At 40.1% G+C, this 18,854-nt stretch overlaps 1 protein-coding gene and 1 long non-coding RNA gene across 4 annotated transcripts in view; one reads left to right on the top strand and one right to left on the bottom strand.

The window, feature by feature from the left end:
• Window positions 1–3,408: 3,408 nt before the first annotated feature.
• smarce1 (SWI/SNF related BAF chromatin remodeling complex subunit E1) lies at window positions 3,409–15,297 on the bottom strand. Of its 3 annotated transcripts, none has more exons than XM_019879739.1 (11): window positions 15,161–15,297; window positions 13,632–13,680; window positions 13,395–13,438; window positions 13,123–13,227; window positions 12,288–12,368; window positions 11,819–11,950; window positions 6,911–7,082; window positions 5,556–5,728; window positions 5,353–5,454; window positions 4,414–4,627; window positions 3,409–4,259 (listed from the first exon to the last, which is right to left on the bottom strand). In XM_019879739.1, exons 2-11 carry the CDS (start codon window positions 13,636–13,638, stop codon window positions 4,054–4,056), a joined length of 1,236 nt encoding a protein of 411 aa, XP_019735298.1. In that variant the 5' UTR covers window positions 13,639–13,680; window positions 15,161–15,297; the 3' UTR covers window positions 3,409–4,053. The 3 variants fall into 3 exon arrangements, with proteins under 3 accessions (XP_019735298.1, XP_019735296.1, XP_019735297.1); XM_019879737.1 differs by having other exon boundaries at window positions 4,378–4,627; window positions 15,161–15,296; XM_019879738.1 differs by having other exon boundaries at window positions 4,378–4,627; window positions 13,129–13,227; window positions 15,161–15,295.
• The window catches only part of LOC109521722 (uncharacterized), a 16,632-nt gene continuing 5,905 nt past the window's right edge, over window positions 8,128–18,854 (top strand). Inside the window, exons 1-2 of the long non-coding RNA XR_002169417.1 lie at window positions 8,128–8,218; window positions 14,833–14,839. This is a non-coding gene — a long non-coding RNA (uncharacterized LOC109521722). The remainder of the gene's footprint in view (window positions 8,219–14,832; window positions 14,840–18,854) is intronic.

Raw genomic sequence — 18,854 nt, 5'->3', positions numbered from 1 at the left:
AACGCAACACCTGTTGCGTTCAGGAAACCTGGGAGATTTAACATTACAATAATGGCAGGTTATCGAAATGTAATTTAAAATGGCCACATTACATTGAATTTGATGCAATATATTAGCAAAAGTACAGGAAAAATAAATAATACTTTTTTTTTAAATAATGCAATGAAATTATTTAGGGGGGCTAAAGACATTTTTAGGGAGGCTGAAGCCTCCCTAAAATAGGCCTAATGACGCCCATGGTACTGCCATTTCATTTTGACTTAAAATTATGAGTTGACATCCATAATTCCCTCCAATATAATTCTAGGTGATGATTATCTGTAATGTATTGTCACATACAACTGTTTGCTTTGAATTGTTGTAAAACCTCAATTTCTCCATTGCAGGACTCAAAAAAGCTGTATTCTATCGCATGAGATCTTCACACGTATGCCAGTGAGAAGTGAAGCTCTTCCAACCTCAGCCACGACCTGCAATCACTAGTGACGTTACAAATGGAACAGGAGTCGCGTCATGCCCCGCACAAAGCCGGCGTGGTAAAATGGAGCCCGTATCTCGGCCTGCCTCGTTTGTTCCTCAGATCACGTGACCGAAGGCAAACGAGGCCCAGTTTTCAGCGATCACGTGACTGACTCACATCGTGATTCGCGCTCCATAAAAAGGCGCGGAAAACCCAGGAAGAGTCCCCCGCATGACCGTCTTGACGTGTAGTGATGGGAATTCCGGCTCCTTTTCAAGAGCCGGTTCTTTTGGCTCGGCTCACTAAAAAGAGCCGGCTCTTTCGGCTCCCAAATGGCTCCTTAGTTTTTTTTGTTGCTTAATTTACTTCCAAAACTCATGTAAAATTATGTGTAAAATGAATTACTAATGTAAAAAAATATGCAGTATATCAAATATTTATTATTTCTATGGCTTTATTTATATTCTTCTGAACATACTCAACATGGAATGCTACAAAAAATAAATTACAAAGTACAAAAACAAAGACCCATCTCAAAACAAGGTCAACAAAAAGTTCCAATCTCTGATTGTGTATATTTATAAGCTTTTAACTATTTACAGTAAAACAACAAATTATAAAATTAATTAAATAATTAAATTTTGATATTGGATATTTTAACCTTGCACAGTCTACACGCTGCCTTTGAACTATCAATTAAGTTGAAATCAGTCCAAATTTCACTGTGTTTCCTATCCATTTTCTCACCTTTCCACTTTCCACCGTGTTGTTTTTTCTCTGTAGCGCTATCGAGCTCTCTCTCGTCTCCCTGTCTCTCCTGTTCGTGTGCTGCTCACAGTGTGCTGCTGTGTGTGTGCGTGTGTGCGTGTGTGTGTCTAACTCCTTCCCCTTCTCGACGCTGCAGTGTGTGTGCGTGTAACCCTCCCCCCCTCCCTCTTCTACCACGGATCTTGACCAATCACGTGCGGTCAAAGAGCCGTCTCTAAGAGCCGGTTCGTTCGCGAACGACACATCACTACTGACGTGAGTCTTGGATCATTGCTGCGCTATCTCTCGTAACAACAGCCAATAGTTTCCTGTTAAGACGTTTCGTAATTTGAAAATTTCGTATGAAGAGTCGTTCCTAAGTAGAGGTTCCTAATGTACATTTTTGAGGGACCAGATGAGCTAAAAGTGTTTTTCTCTTCTCATACCTTGGCACTAGAGGGCCTCCGTACATTCCGATACTGTTTATTTGACCAAATATTCAGGTTAGAAAATAAGTAACTCATGAGAGTATTTTTCAGATTTTTAAAAACCGGAATATGAGCTTACTCGGTATTGTATTGTACATATTCCAGCAGCTCCTATATTTTGTTGTTCTACTTCTTCCTTTCATAAGTTTGCTGCTGTGAATTGTGAATTTCTCCATTGCGAGACTAATAAAGGTTTTCTTCTTAAGCTTTGATTACCACACAACAAATTATAAATTAAAATTTGATATTGGATATTTTAACCTTGCACAGTCTACACGCTGCTGTTGAACTATCAATTAAGTTGAAATGAGTCCAAATTTCACTGCTTTTCCTATCCATTTTCTCACCTTTCCACTTTCCACCGTGTTGTTTTTTCTCTGTAGCGCTATCGAGCTCTCTCTCGTCTCCCTGTCTCTCCTGTTCGTGTGCTGCTCACAGTGTGCTGCTGTGTGTGTGCGTGTGTGCGTGTGTGTGTCTAACTCCTTCCCCTTCTCGACGCTGCAGTGTGTGTGCGTGTAACCCTCCCCCCCCTCCCTCTTCTACCACGGATCTTGACCAATCACGTGCGGTCAAAGAGCCGTCTCTAAGAGCCGGTTCGTTCGCGAACGACACATCACTACTGACGTGAGTCTTGGATCATTGCTGCGCTATTTCGACTGCTTGAGAATGGAGGCGGAGCCACCCAAAAAGCGAAGGACTTCACTAGTTTGGGAGCATTTCTAACAGATATCTCCCAACACTGCGAGAGGGTTTTCTCAAAGGCAGGGGAAATCATTTCCAAAAAAAGGAATCGACTGAGCCCCAACACAGTCAAAATGATTTTATTCCTTAACAAAAATCAATAAAATACACCATTCCCTCTATCCAATGTGTGTCCCAGTTACACAAGCACATCAAGTAACTGAACATACAACTGACAAATATGCAGACAATATTTAATGGACAAAACTTCCATTGTTTTGTGCACAGATTTACTTGTTTGTTGCCTGTTAACCACAGAACATCTGCGTTACATCAAATGACCAGCAGATGTCAGCACTACTGAATGAGCTATTAAATGGGGCCTCGATTGATCAGCCTTTTGGCGAAGCAATTGGCCCAAATGACTCGATACATTCACGGGGCTTCATCCCGCCATCACTAGCAATCACCAACTGGAACCACGTGGTCGTAAGGAAGTTTAAGTCGTGGAAAATGTGTTGGTGTGCGGGGGTGGGATGACAACTCTAAGGACCCACGATCGACAGAGGCGAGTAGATTAAATTAAATAGGCAGCAATGACTTAAAAGCGGTCTAAAGTGAACCCCCGCCCCTTTTCACACACAAACACAGAAATCCTGCCTACACCATTTCTCTTTAAAATTAGTCCAGCGATCCAGCTCAACCAACTGGTGTGCCAACGAATAAATGGCAGTGATTCAGTTAAGCATGTCCCAACTAGTCTCCTTAAAGTGCTGCGCAGTAGGTGGCTTCTTGAATCAGTGAAATGTAGTAATCCCACTTGTGGCACCTTTGTTGCAATTACTGTACATAAAATACCACGAGAAAAAAATGTGATTTGGAATGTAAAACAAAAGTTTATTTTGGCAGAAACATGTACAATAACATGCATTTTAAAACTGTGTATTCTGGACAATTGTATGAGAAAATGACTTCTTATTCATGCAAACCTCATACACTCTATGCACAATATCTCAATATGTCTAGGTTATGAGCTCTTGACTAATTCGACTGCTAGCAAACTTTAGAACACTGTTTATCATCTGATCTTTGTACAGCACTGTTTCCTGTGAGAGATCGAATACCTGCTGATGGACTAAGATAACAACAATATCAGAAACTAACTCATATTACTTTACTACTAGGGACATAAAAAAATCCAGAGACAGTCACCATAATACCAACAAAAGTAGTAAAAAGCGTTTCCTGCCAAGATCACACAGCTCCTTGCGACTAACTAACAGTTTTTGGGAATTGAAACATGGACAAAAAAAACAAAACAAAAAAAGATACAAAAAATAATCACACTACAAAACATTGTTACATCTACGTAACACTTGATTCACATGAGGTTGTTTCACATGTTATCAGATTTCTATTGCAATGGACAGAGTTAGGAATTGATATTTGCCGAAATGGGCTATGGGCAGTTCTTCCTGTGAAAAAATATATGGCTACTTCTTACAGGCTCCTGTTGTTCACTACTTTACAAACAATGGCTGTGCCGACTTGAGCTGCAAAGACTTGTTTCTCTTGTTTTGTCTGCTTTTGGGGTAAAACAAGACATAGTTGGTGGTAACTTCTTGAGTGTCCAGCAGATGAAAAGGCAGTCCGATAGTTCAGAGACAGGCGAGCGTCTCAGTGGGTTGATCTTGCCCTGCCGGAACCCTCAGATGGTTCACTGGTCAGAGCATCTTCTGTCTGAGCAGAGGTGGTTTCTGAACCTGTGTTACTGTCACTGGTTCCCTCCTCCATGGCTCCCTCAAGGACACTCTCCTTGTCCTCTGAGGCCCCCTCTTCGCTGCCTGGCTGGTCTTGAAGTTCCTCTGCGGCCTTCTGCTTCCCTGCAATATTAAATCAGTGGGTAAAAGAACGTTTAAAAAAAAAAAGTGGTCAACTATACCGTTTGTTTTGTGAGCCAGACATCTCAATTAGTCACCGATGACTGGTTATATGGCTCACCTGATGGATCTTTGCCGATCAACTCATTGTTCTCACCTCCCTTGTTGGTACTGTCATTGAGAGAATTCGGTTGGGATTTGCCATGTTTTTCTTCTTCTGCTGCTCCTGACACATATGTGGGGGCCTCTTTACTTCCTCTGTCGCCTGCATCTTTCTCCCGTTCAGCCAGCCGTTTGCGGGCTGCCTCTTCTGCTGCAGAAATCTCTGCAGATATCTTCTCCATGTCCACTTCCACTTTCATACAGCAAAGCTGAAAAAAATATATACAGTCAAACCTCAGTTTTCGAACGTCTCGGTTCTCAACCAATTCGGTTTTCAACCAAAATTTTCGAGTTTTTTATGCCTCGGATGACGAACAAATTTCGGTTCTCGAACGAACTGAGCGCACTTGAATGCACCACTTGACTCCTGTGCCTTCCTTACACGAGGAAGTGACGCTTCCTCGTGTTGCTTTCCATTGTGAGTAGACGTGTTCAGTAAACATTTTTATTTTAAAAAGAGCGTGGTTTCGGTTTTCGAACAATTTCGGTTTTCAACAGCCTTCTGGAACGGATGATGGACGAAAACCGAGGTTTGACTGTATATAAATATTTGCATCACTCAAAAAATCAGGATCATTCAAAAAAAAAAAAACATACTTTAATAATGGAGCATCATGTTTTAATTTCTCATGTTTGATGGTATTAGATCAGAGGATAATACCATCATCAATACTGTTGTAGGCCATCATCAATACTGTTGTAAGCTGTTGACAACGCAGCCAACAAAAGCTGCATTTAATTTCAGAGACATGTGACTGCAACAACATGTGGATGGAGTTAACGGAAGCGTATGGCTCGGGGCAGATGTAGGCTGGTACTTTACCAGAACTGCTCACTGAACAGTTAGGAAACATGTGAAATGAGCCTGACTTGGAATGTTTCAACAATGTTTGTTGTTATTTAAAAGAGAGAGAGAAAAAAAAAGAGGCCATACTCTTTTGAGCTCATTTGTGAACGAATCTGTGGCTTCAATGAATTTTCGTTTCTTATCCTGGTGGCGGTCTTCAATTTGAAGCAATTCTGCTTCCAACTTTCTCTGTGGTAGGAGACAACCAGAGACAACAGTTACCAAATACTACCAACATAATATGACCCGCGTGTGCAAGTATCAAAGTCCAAAACGCAATTACTGTATACCTGGTGAACCATCAAAGACTGGACCTGACGTTTGAGCACTTGCATACGGGCAGTTGTGACAACAGAACGCACATCAGGCACTACACTCTCACTGAGAATCTCACTAATCAGCCGGTGGTTGCGCTGAAAACGGGCTGCTGCGGAGTGCTTTATGGAAAACCCATCATCATAATCTAGGAAAACATTGGAAAAAAAAAGAAGTTGGATGTTAACCAAGCCTAAGATGCACAAAGAATAATCATAACAGCTTCCGCAAACAGCGATGAAAATAAGAAATGTCGGAAGAGTAGTGTTGAAATATTGACAATGATTAGTTGGCGTATAGTGCAGTGTGCACATAGTAAAACAATTCACTAACCACAGCCATAAGCAAAACTGACCTTTGAAAAAATAAATTGTTGGCTGTCTCTATACCTGTGGTTTGCAATTTACATTTGCCAGAAAATGTGCCTTTTTCGCAACACAGGAAAAGCAACGGACATCGCTAAGAGTTCATGTGAATTTCCAACAAAATTGACAATCTGTGGTGTTAGCCAGACAGGGTAGTTTAAACGTGAAAAAAAAAATAATAAATTACAAATTACAAATACAGGAAATTTAAAATGCATTTTGTGTTAAAAAAAAAAAATATAGGACCAGACTGGCTAAAACAGGTTATACAAAAACTGACATAGAATACATACACTATTTGAACATTTGTTTATCCTTTCAATCAAGCCATTTTATTTGACTTTTCATAAACCTATTTTCCTAGTTTTGGTGGCATCAGTGCTTACAATGACAAGGTGTGACGTACTGTAGAACTAGTCAGAGGGTTCAACTTTGAACATTTCCCTCACAAAAATGATCGGAGCAGGAAACACGTGCAAGATTTAAATTCTTTATCCGAAGATATTTTTCCTCATAAACTGTAGTTGGCCAACAACGTGTGCATGAGATCTCCTGAGACCAACACCCCTCAGGACGGCACAGACATTTTATGGCTTGACTTGCTTCTAAATGCTGTTATCTGTATTTGTCCTCACTGTTGTTATCTTTCACTGTAAGACAGCTACACTTTGGCCAAGCTTCATTTCCTTGACATGGGTGTAGCTCATGTTAACATTTTCTTTGAGTGTGTGTGTGTGTGTCTGAGGGGGTCGAAAAAAGAATGCCCATTTTGCAAAACCTGCATGCTGTGCAAGACATTTGACTGCTGAGAAACAGAGATGTAATTGTCAAAACCAAACCAAAATTGGTTAAACTCGTGGTACCAGTGGAAAATACAAGACAACAGTTTGTGTGGTCCCGCTGAAGTAATTGCAGCATGGTGCTGTAAAGTGTGGTGGAAAACAAATTACGCTGCATGGCCTTACCATCTGGATCCTCAGCTGGCTGAATACTCATGTATGGCTCGCCTTTGTCCAGTCTAGACTGCCGCTGACGGCTCTCTTCTTCTAGTGCTGCCTCAGCGCGGCTTTTTGCATTGACGTAGGCCAGGTAAGCTGGCGAGTTGTGATAGGCCTTCATGCTTTCATTATATTCAATCTATGTTGGAGATGACAGGAATTACAAGGGGAAGGCAAGCAAGCACACACCAGCTAAAATCAAGATAAGGAAAGTGGTTAGGCAGGATTGTTACACAGGAAGCAATGATGACTGGAGGGACCCACATTTGCTGGAGACATCAGTCTACACAGCCCTGTTCAAATGCCAGGTTTTTGTGATAGAAAACAGGAGACCCTTTATCAATCATTTCAAAAGTGTTTCCACCTACAACCTGCACAACACAATAGGCGGGGGGAAAAAAACATTTTATAGGAGAGGAATAATAATGTGGTTGCAAACAGTGAATTCCCTCTCACGAATGGTGAGTGACCGCGTTCAGAATTCACCATTGCTGTGAAAGTGCTCTTGTTAGAGGAATTTATGAGCAAAATTGTATCATGTTTAAAGTTTCATTTAATTTGGACACATCTAAACGTTTGGGTGCGTATCCAGCACCTCCTGTGCACAAAGGCGCCGGCCACCTGGCCGGAGGGCTGTTGAAGTCCACAATTAGCACGTCAATGCAGGTGGGCAATCACAGGGGAGGGGGCGAAACTCGGTCACAAAAGGGGAATGAATAATTTGGGAACAGCGGTTGAACAACAAAAGACGAGTTGAGAACACCCGTCGCGCCCAGGCGACATTTGTCGTCCGCAAAGTCTGCAACATGTTAATTCGATGTAGACCAGACAGAAAAGGCGCCAACGTACTGGTGGTTCAAGTTTAAAAAACAGGTAACCAATCACCACCGAGGGGCCGGACCGGGGGTGCGGTATGCAAATGTCGGGGGCAGTGTTTTCCTTGTATGTTACAATAAAAGTCGGAATTGGCGGGAAGGGAGGGAGAGATTGTGATCATCGGAGCAACTACCGTCGTTCGCTCTCAGAGATCCCCCTCCCGCCGATATTGAAGACAATTTTCCTGTGTGCCGAGTCATTTCTTTAACTTTGTCCGAGAAAATCTCTGACAGCTCTATAAAGATGTATTGTATTATAGTATAATGTATTCATATTCAAACTGACCATAAATGTGAGTCAACACACATCTGCCATTTAAAGTTCCTTTGAATAACCCACAATCAAGTTCAGATGTTCTCGTAGGCTTTATATAAATATATATACATCGAGAAATAATGTGTTTTCTTTGCAGAACAGTTTTGCGACTCAGTGACTTCATTTCATAAGCAACATTGTAGAGTTTTTTTTTTTTTAAGCAGGTTAATCGCTGGGAACCAAGGCAATTGCTTTTAAAAAAATAAATATTTGAAGATATGATGAATGAACTAATCTTTTTTAATGGAAACAATTGTTTTAATTTCTTTAATTCACATTGATCTGAGCAGTGAAATGTATTTTCTTGTCTAGAAGCAAAGCTAAATTGATTTTGAAGAAAAGCTCTGCTGGAATGTAATTTTACAAAATAAAACAAATGGATAATATTTATTTAAAAAAATTATTGACTCAATGTAGAGTGACAACATATGCTAAAGTAAAAGAAAAAAAATGTAACTACTTTCAACTGAACTTTTAATAATTAACTTTTTTCTGCTGAACCAATTTAAAGTGACAACACCAAACTCCAAAACACAAAAATATACATTTACAAAACAGACTCCCTCAATTAAGGTGTCACATTTTTGGCAGAGTCTGAATCACTTGATTGTGAGGATCTTTTGAAATAGTGTCCTGATCTGATACATCAGCAATGCATTGTTAGAATAAAAAAATTAAGAAGTGCTTTAAAATTGACCTAAATAATTTTTCATGAAATTCCAATTAATGTGCCCAAACACAATACTTGTATGGTTCTAAGTCAAGTGCAGCAGTGGCTCAAACAAGTGCACAAAATGGGCTTATCGTATATTAGTGGTGCGGCACAGAATATAGATGATGCAAACCAATTACAGTATAGCATTCTCCACCCTACAAGGCACTTCGGAGTATAAGGTGCACCTTTAACAAACGGCCTATTTTAAAACGGTTTTCATATATAGGGTGCACCACATTGTAAGGTACATAGAAAAGAAGCTGAAATACTGGCTGCGGTTGCACTATGCATCCACTAGATGGAGCCATGCTAAGGTAATCCAATCCAATATAGCTTTATTTATATAGAGCATTCACAACCGCTGCAGCTGTAACAAAGCACTTTACAAAACAATGAAAATACTATGTCCAACAAATCAGAGTATTAATCCATATATAAAAGTGCATTGAATTATAAGGCGCACTATCGACTTTTAAAAAATTGAATACTTTTAGGTGCGGAAAATACATTTATAACATCTCTAAAATGTGAGATTAATTTGGAATTATTTTTACGCTTTTGAGAAAATTCAATGCTTTTATGTAGGCCTCATAGTGCGGAAAATACGGTACATTCAACCAATTTCACATAATGCAACATTGTAGAAGTAAAACAACTAACTCTGCTTTCAAATAATGAACACAGTTGTTCTAACAGTCGTTTGGGTAATTTAGTTCTCTTCCTGTGTTGCCTAGAAGCAATAGCATCATTCATCCTGTACTGCTGTGGTCTCCTCTTTTGGGCTAAATGTGAACAAATGGGTGTTGTACAACTGATCTTGAAAAAAGTTTCAACTTGACGTGTTTTTGTGGAATCCCACCACATGTATGGATGTGGTTTTCTGCCTTTCGTCATTTTCATGCCACCACACGTACTTGAAACATTACACTGTAATATAAAATGAAGCAATTGCTGTTTCATGCGGGAATAGCTTTTCTATTATAGAGTTATTTTGTTTCTATGACCTTAAAAAAATATTTTTAATAAATCAAGACCAAAAAAAAATTCTGATCTTTTTCATCAAATATAGTTCATCTGAAAGTTACATCATAAACAGTTTAAAATACAAGCCAGTGTTAACTCAAAATCTTCAGGCCTCTGCTAGAAAGCAAAAACATATCAAGAACAGGCTACTAGAACATCTGTACTTTATTTTGGGAATAATAGAAAAACTTTAAATAGTGACAGGTGTGTGTGCTGACTCCCATTTACCAGCGCTTGAATGCAATTGTTGAAATCTGAGCACAGCCACAACCCCAGTTATAAAATGGTGTTTACACTTGAACAACTCCCATCCTTTTCACAAATGCATTATACAAGTGTTTGATCTCAGTCACAATGGAAAAAGTTTTTAAATTATTTGTCACCGTGTCAAGTTTGTTTTTAATACCACAAAAAAAATTGGGTTTCAACAGGGTGTTTCGCATGGTTGGGCGGTACTTCGGATATGGTTTTCCGCGGTGTCTGAAAATAGCAACTTTCAACGCTGTCATAACTAAATGCAACACATGGGGACCTATTCTGATATTAAATATAATTTTTTGTATAGGTTTTTTTAACTCGGTATTACTATAATTAAACTCATAGCAGGCTATAAATGTTTCTTGCAACTGTGTGGGGATTGACATTCTATTAGTCACATGACAGGTCATAAGATCACATGAGACAAAGGGCGTGTTTGGAAATTCAGCCTGACGCTTCTGCGCTCCTCTGACGAGATGGAGTATGTTCGGAGAGTGAATTTCAGATGAGATGGCCGTTGCACAGCTCGCGACTCTAGCGCAATGACCCCCCACACACACACCCCCACACACACACCTAAAATGTAATGACTGCGATGTGGCATCTTTTTTCGGTTGTTAATTTAAACACCAACAGCTGCACAAGACATTTTGAAATGCTATGGGGGCTGATAATCATTGAGGAAAAAGGAAGCAAAAATACAAACGTTTCAGGCAGTCGGCCATCAGCGCATAGATATTGATAGATGGTGTATACATATCGGTAGATAAAGCTTCGCTCTTGAGTGGCTGCCGTGTTGAAATGACACATTTTAACATGACATCACAAACGCATGTCTGATGTTTGTAACAAACCAATCTGCATCAAAATCACCAAAGAATTAAATGAGTCAAGAGCGAAGAGAAAGAAGAGGCTAAAGAGCGTTATGTGTCGTGACGCCCGGCTCGTGGCTTCGTTTGAGCAACCAAACCGGGAGTTGCCAGATTTTGCGCATTAAATTCAACTCTTAAGCAGTCACTGAAGCCCAACTAGACAGTTGATTAACACCTTTGTCTGCTGGCCACTCACATCGGCATACGAAAAGAGACCTTGGCCACTTCTATGACGGAGAGAAGACGAAACTACTCAAGTTAGCACCTTGACGAAAATCAAATACAGTGAAAATTAGTCCAAAAGGTTGACTACTTCATTAAAAGAATGGATGGTTGGAAGAACACCCTGCCTTCTACCCCTCAACAATTTGCAGCAGAGCGCCTAGAGGTTAAAGTAAGCTATTTTAAACCAAAGGGTGACGCTGCGTTGTTGGAGGCGTATTGGTATCTTTTTTTTTTTAAAAAAAAAGGCACTTTAGGCAACATATCGTGTCGATAAAGCACTGGAAAAGTGCAACTTACCATTTACGACGACGCCAAAATTGAATATTTCTTTTTTTCTGACTGTGACATGTTTTTCAGCAAAAGTACAATTAGTAATGCATTCAAACTTATTTAAAAGTTCAACAAGTGCGGATTTCGGCTCTAAATCCAGACCAACTCGGGGCGGTCTGCGCAGGTGTAATGTGGAGAGGGTGAAAACAGTGTCAAAATCCAAATATCGCCCAACCTCAATGCGTCGACTTCTCACATCCACTGTATCTGGTGGCCATCAGTCATAAAAGACCCCAAAACATTCCTTGTAAAACAACCAACCTTCTCTGCTTCGTAGTCATTCAAATAATCCTGTTTCTCCTCATCAGTGAGGTCCCTCCACATGCCACCGATTATCTTCCCAATTTCCCATAGCTTCAGATCAGGATTGGAGGCTTTTACTTGATCCCAAACCTGGTGATGAGAACCAGACATGGGAGTGGGATTGGGTTGGGTTGGGTTGGAGGGGCTATACGTGGTTATCTCTTTGCAGAGAGGTCACAAACCAGAGGAGGCCGAGTGCTTTAAGCTCCATCTCCAAGTTGATAAATCCGACTATGTACAAGGACTGGGCTAACTGTGTCCTGGCTTAATTTTAAAACACCTACCTTAATTAGCAAACACTGACATTTCAAACAAAGTTTATTTTTGACATGCTCAGAAGTGGTTAAAGTATTCAGGTGTTCCAATTGCTCAAATGATGACTTGATGATGCAAAACACAGAGATTTCTCAAAGTGTACAGTGCTTACCTTACGGCTGTATCTCATATATGGCATCAGTGGTTTATCAGGTGGCTTGGGTGGCTTTGGTATATTTATTCCAGAGGAATTCTGACAAAAGAAAAACGCAAAACACAGAGCCTATAATATCTGGCTGAAGAACCAGGATACTTTTGAAATGTGCTGATGCCGAAATTTGAAGGTCTACTGTGTAAGTCTCAAAAAGAGACGACTTGAAATTAAGCACAACTGTGATCAAAACAATTGATGACTTAAAAGATAGCATAGTGCAGTACTACACTATACAAAAGAGTGGAATGGATAATATATTTAAAAAAAAAAAAACACATCGGAAATCTTTCCAAAGTTGAGATTTGCCTGCTGCGTGACATAACACCATCATCAATCAGACTTAGCCAAGCACGGCTTTCATGCAGCGACTGAATTACTGTTCAGCAGCCAGTCATGCCAAGCAGCGAGTGTATAATTCCATGGCAACGGGGATGGCATGGGATACTTCACATGGCCGTCAGAAAGCAGCAATTCAAGGCAGGTGGCGTTTGACTACAGATGGATGGTAAGCCAGCCTGCACTGTTATGAAGTCAGGACTCAGCAAAAGCAGTTTCAGACTGATTTCGAGACAATATCATACAAATATGCTTTAAACAGAGCCAATGCAAAGCTACAATATATTCAAAAAAAGCAAAAGGTAAATCTTGTGCATGGCTGCATTTTTTTTGGGATGCTCGCAAGAGCTTAAGACAAACGTTGCTTTCAATTTGGCAAGCCAACTCATGAGCAGTGTATTCAATTCACTGGCAACAAATAGACACTTTTTCGTTTTTGCTATGACAATATTCATACCGTTACCCGACTGTTGCTGCTTTGGCTCCCTCCCAGTCTGTAGTTGTTGTAGGCCAGATGGCTGTAAGGGTTGTACCCCACAAATCCTGCAGTATTCTGCATTTGCTAATGGAAACAAATGAGACAGAAACACGAATGAAAATGGCTTAAAGATAGGAAAGAAACCAACAAAGATGGTGGTAAATGAGTACAAATTAATCCGCAGGGGGACACCATCTATAAGTGAGACACCAAGTCATTATTTTCGGTTAAATATGTCGGGCCATACTTACAGTTGTAGGTGCAGGGGGAGGGGGTGGAGCATAGGATGGCCTCTCTGGAATGGGGAAAAATAAGACCCAAAGAAAATCATAAACCTCAACTCCTGTGTCTCCATAAAAATACTTATAACCTGCTACACACCAAGAATCCCCACGTGATTACAATTAGTTCATGTGAACTAACGTCTTAATGCACGTACCAGGCCCCACCAACCAAAAACAGGGAAAAGAAAAGAATAATTTCCTTACTTGACATCTTGGCACTGATACAGGTTTTAGTCCGATCCAGTCATCAGTTCTGTAACACACATTTAGGACCATGTATAAATATATGGGCTAATACAGAATTGGAGGACATCTTACATCCCACCCATCAAAATTTAAATAATGCACAACACTAAAACATGCAGTTCATGAGTACATTTACTCATTCTGAGACCACATCAATCTCCCCAACCCCCCCCCCACAAAAAAACACACAAAGAGGAAAAAAATGCTTAAAAATAGTTTGAAAATGCTAAATAATTCAGGAGTACCCTCTAAAATGCCATTTTCTCTAGTTCCCCCCGACGCTATGACCAAACTGAAACTCAAATAAAACGTTTTTTTTCCATTTGTTTCATTGCTGTCTCTTGTAAATGTGGGAACATTTGTTTTAATAAACATGTTTTAAATAATTAATACTGTTCATGCAACATGTGTCCCACAACATGCACGCAACCCTGTTGCCATAACCTTTTTAGCACCACAGAAGAGGAAAGCAGGAAACCACATGATACACTTCATCAAACAATTTTCCAAAAAGAACGGAGCAGAAGGTATATCCGCTCTTCTATTTTTCACATTTTTATCAAATAGTTAGCCTTGATTAAATGTCTCACTCTATCTCATGCAACCAACCCTGTTATGCATATGATCAGAATAATTCTTTTTAAAATTTTTCTTGACTTATTTACATAAGTAAATCTGTCCTGGAGTCGATAGTACCAGATAGCTAAAAGGCCAGGTTCGATTCTTGATAAAAGGCATTCATCTTGATTTGCAACCTAGTTACTGTGATTACAATGACATGTATTGTAAGGCCAAATAATGAAATAAAAATTGTACATTTGATCCAAGATGAGGTAATCAAGTCTTTGATAATTTAACCCCTATTATTGATGAATATGTAGCAGAAAATCAGAAAACTGAAGGTTTGGTTTTCAGGAAATTTGAAGCCAAAATGTCCTCCCCAAATGCTTTGAAAATGCAAGCTCTGAATGAGGGCTGCCTGGAGTGAAACAATGATATGCAAGGCTGGCACTTAATGCAATAATCCAACACCATCTTAAATATGGTCACCCATTTAATGACAGCGCTAACTCCATTCATTGTATTACTATCGATTAATTGTTCAAAACGATTTGTTCTTCTGTAGTACAAAGTAATGCGCGTATGCTAAGCTAACAAGCAAACGAGTAGTTTTGACAACAATGGATCGGCAGCGTGTACGGCCTGGAGTTTAAAGAGTGCGTTCAAATTTATATCAGACACCAGTTATTTGCCAGTGGTGTATTAAATGTGTTAAGAATTAGGCTAGTTAGTAAAAATGTAATTTACAATGTGGGACTTAATGCTCAGTTGACAGAAAATAGCAGAGGCGTTATGCTAGCATCCTGACGAGCTTTGCTAGCGTGCTAACTAGCTACACTGACCGAGTAGCATCTTGACATATTAACGTGCCAATCAAACGATTTATAGTCCGTTTTGGAAATAACACATTGAGCGGGAACACTCACAAGAAAAGCCGAGTCCCCCTCCACAGTACGATACGCCAGATGGCAAGCGCAGATCACCAGGTTCCACACTTAACGAATGAAAAGACGTGTCACCGAGGGAAGCTTCTCGAACCGCCGCCTACCCCTTCACTACACCACAATACACCACACGCCGGACGTATACACTGAACTATACGACACTACCGGCTCCCTGAATGTTTTGCGTCGCTACTTCCTCATGCAACCATATCTGATATTAATTGAGACAGAGAAAAAAATAGGTACGAAGCAACACAGCAAAACAAACGAAAATTTTAAGATTCGATTAGACTGGTTAATTGTCAACAGAATGCAGTACTGTACTACAAACGGAGTTTTTTTTTACCATGCTGTAGGAGAAATAAATATTTCTTCTCTCGATGCTCCAGTGTTATTATAAGTGAAATGCTTTGCATTCTTGTTCGCATTTTTGGAGAACTGCCCCAGGTCTGTAGTTGTAATAGTGTGTTCCCATAATATAAACAACCAAAAGCTCTCTGGATTTAGCCTACTTCTCTAACCGTTCAACCTGAAGAAAATTTGTTGTAGTTATTATAATTGATTGTGTTTAGACTGTTTACTTTGGCCCTCTGGTACGTTGTGAAATAACCGAGAATTGTGCATTTTGTTTTTGCTTTAGCTGTATCCTTGTTTTTAAATTGTAGCATTTTTTATTCGGGTCACAGGCATAACATCTTTGTGATAGGCCTCAGTGCATTTTTTATTCAGACCCATGCCAAAACACAAGCACACTCGCACATTGGATATACGCACAACCCTCGAGAAAACTGCTATTGTCAAAATCATTTACTTTTGCAGGGTGTGCAATTAAAATCTCACCAAAATGTTCCAATATATTATATTCTGTTTTACAACTTTTCTATCTGTTTGAATATATATACTTTGGTTTAGATTTAAATCTCACAAATTCCATTTCATAACAAAATTAAACTATACTCACACTGGACAAGCTTACTGGGTTTGCACTTAGCAAAGTCATTTATGAGTCCTTTTCCTTGTTTTCTCAGGGGAATATAGCCCAATATAGGCATACAGGACGCGAGCCAGTTGCTTTTAACCCTTTCAGGGACAGTGATTACTACAGTGGACTTTTTATCATATTATCATATTACACGTTTATCATTATTGGGGCGTGAAAGGGTTAATATCGCTTTTTCCATTGGTGTCAGGAGGCAGAGTAAAACCGGAGTCTTTTGAAGAGTGGACAGAAGAATTTTAACTGTCACCAACGTGGTGCCCGTATTTGTTTATCCTCCATGTTGGCAGTTAATATGGGGATGAGCTAATATGCTCCATTCCATGAAAGTGGGAAATCTGACTTTTCCAACGTCCGACCATGAAAATTGCACTGGAACGCCACTTAAACACGGATTTACAGTATATATCACTGGACTAATTCTGCATTCAAGGAAGGCGTGAAGGCGGACTTTTCTGACTTCCATCACATAAAAGTGCACAAGGACCCCAGGTTCACCAAGTGATGTGCCATCACTCGACAATGGCAACGCCACGGAGACACAGACCGTTAGTATGCCATTATCTCCCTGCATGAAGCCATTCAGTGAAATGTATGAAATGCATGTTGTAAGAACTTGCTGAAGGTCAAAATGTATTTTGAGTAACAAAAAAAACAACGACTTCTTGCGATCAGCCAACTTTGTTGTTTACATTTGGCTTGGAATGCTTTGAAGTCGCAACTGGTACAATCTGAGTGGAATACATTCAATTTCCAACCTTTCTGGAATGCAGCAGTTAGCTATGAACATAGGTAGATAAGACACACGCCTTTTGAGCTGTGTGCTTATGCAAGGCTAAGCTAGTGGGGGCAAAGGAGTCAGCGCATACAATTTGTATGGATGGCAAGAAAACTGAAAACAAGGATGCCACCATACTGTGCTGCTGATGGTTGTACAATCAGAACAAGACAACCGAAAATAACCTATTTATTAATAATAGAACAAAACATTGTCACGTGACTTTGTTTTCACTACCGGTAATCTGTTTTGTTAGTACATTTTGGCATTGACAAAAAACTACCGGTAACTCTCATGAAAATCATTTCAGAAATGAACATGTTAAGACTTAATTTCAAAGTCCATGCATTGCCTTTGATGGGAACGTGACCCCTGCCGACATGGCCATCACATCTTTTAGCCTGCTACAGCTCGCAGGCTAATATAAAATATCAAGTCTTCTCTTCATATCTGTGGAAAGGATGCCCAATACAAAGTTAACATTGCATCGCCCTCCAAGGAGGCGGTGCAGGGCGTCACAAGAAAACTAGAGAAGCTCCCATAAAGCAGTCAATAATCTTTAATCTTTTCTAGATTTTATAAATAAATGAGTTAAATTTAACTTTGCGTTCTTGTCAGGGGCCATTCAAGGTCGCAAATGTTCGCCAACAGTTTTAATGTTTTTTCTTGTCACAATTTGGAACATCTTCAAAATACAGGTGAATGCCTGGCGTCTATTTGGCACAAGCCTGCGACACTGAACGAACCCAGACAAGAACATCAACATTCGCGACCTTAGAAAATACAAATGTTTGCAGCTCAGTGGGATAGGGGTTTAAGGGTGGAGGTTGAATGGCACCTTTAATCTGCTACGCTGATTTAACATGCACACACACCTACACACACGCGCACACACACTCAGGGCTTCACAGGCACAGCTGTGGATGCCCAGGGGCGGAGAGTGGGCCTGTGCCATTTTAAATCAATCAGTGGATGACCCAAAAAGCTGTTCTCGTAATGCAAATAGAACCACAGTTCTTAAGCCTCCACAGCTCCCCAAAATGGACCCACTTACTGGAACTAAGCAGACGTGAGAGTTTACTCTGGTGCTGGGCAATAGAGATATTTTTAGAAGTTGCTGAGCTCTGGATATTATGATGTATCATTCCAGGGGTTTTCCTTAGTGGCTTGCTGTGAGTATAATTAATCAGCCCTCACAATGCATGACAGACAGCCCAATAACCCAGAGCAAGCACGCAATTTATTCAGCATGAAGTAAAATTAATTGATTTATTCAAAGAAAAAAAAAACATTTCAAAGGATAAACAGCTGAAGGCACTTGTAAATATATCACATGCAGTTTGACGGCTCTCATCTGGTAGAATGTTTCAAAGCAGCAAAGAGGGTACACACATGACTGTTTTGTCAATATTTCTATTTGATCTTATTATGGAACAACAGTAAAGATATGACACTGTTACGATGTAATCAGTGTACAGCTTTTATCAGTGTAATTTTACTGTACCCTCAAACATAATTCAACACGCAGCCATAAATGTGCACCCCTGGCAACAAACGTGAGTAAACGCCAAAGTGAAAGTCATTAACTTATGTCCAAAGTGTAAACATTTTTGTGTGGCCATGATTACCCCGTATCACCTCAACCTTTTGTGGGGTTGGAGTTCACCACAGCTTTACAGCTCCTTCATGACGACTTCACAGATGTAGTGGATGTAAGATGCTTTTTATCTCCTCCACCTTCCATTTGAGGAGGCACCATGTCCTTAGTAGGGTTTCAGTCTGGAGAAATCTAAGGCCAGTCCTTCATCTTTACCCTTAGACACATTTGGCCAGCCCATCCCAGTTAACCTTAACTTGTTTCGTAAGGCAGCAGCACGGTGGGCGACTGATTACCACATCGG

The sequence above is a fragment of the Hippocampus comes genome, unplaced genomic scaffold (assembly GCF_001891065.2).
Source record: "Hippocampus comes isolate QL1 unplaced genomic scaffold, H_comes_QL1_v1.1 scaffold158, whole genome shotgun sequence".
NCBI lineage: Eukaryota > Metazoa > Chordata > Actinopteri > Syngnathiformes > Syngnathidae > Hippocampus > Hippocampus comes.
Note: the sequence above shows the minus strand (reverse complement) of the source record. Positions and strands in the feature narration are given on the sequence as shown.

Excerpts from the sequence above, each read along its gene's own strand:
- smarce1 (XM_019879737.1), bottom strand. Across the intron at positions 11,951-12,287 it reads ATATGAGATACAGCCGTAAG|GTTTGGGATCAAGTAAAAGC; the intron begins GTAAGCACTGTA and ends TCTCATCACCAG. Across the intron at positions 4,260-4,377 it reads GATCGGCAAAGATCCATCAG|GGAAGCAGAAGGCCGCAGAG; the intron begins GTGAGCCATATA and ends TTAATATTGCAG.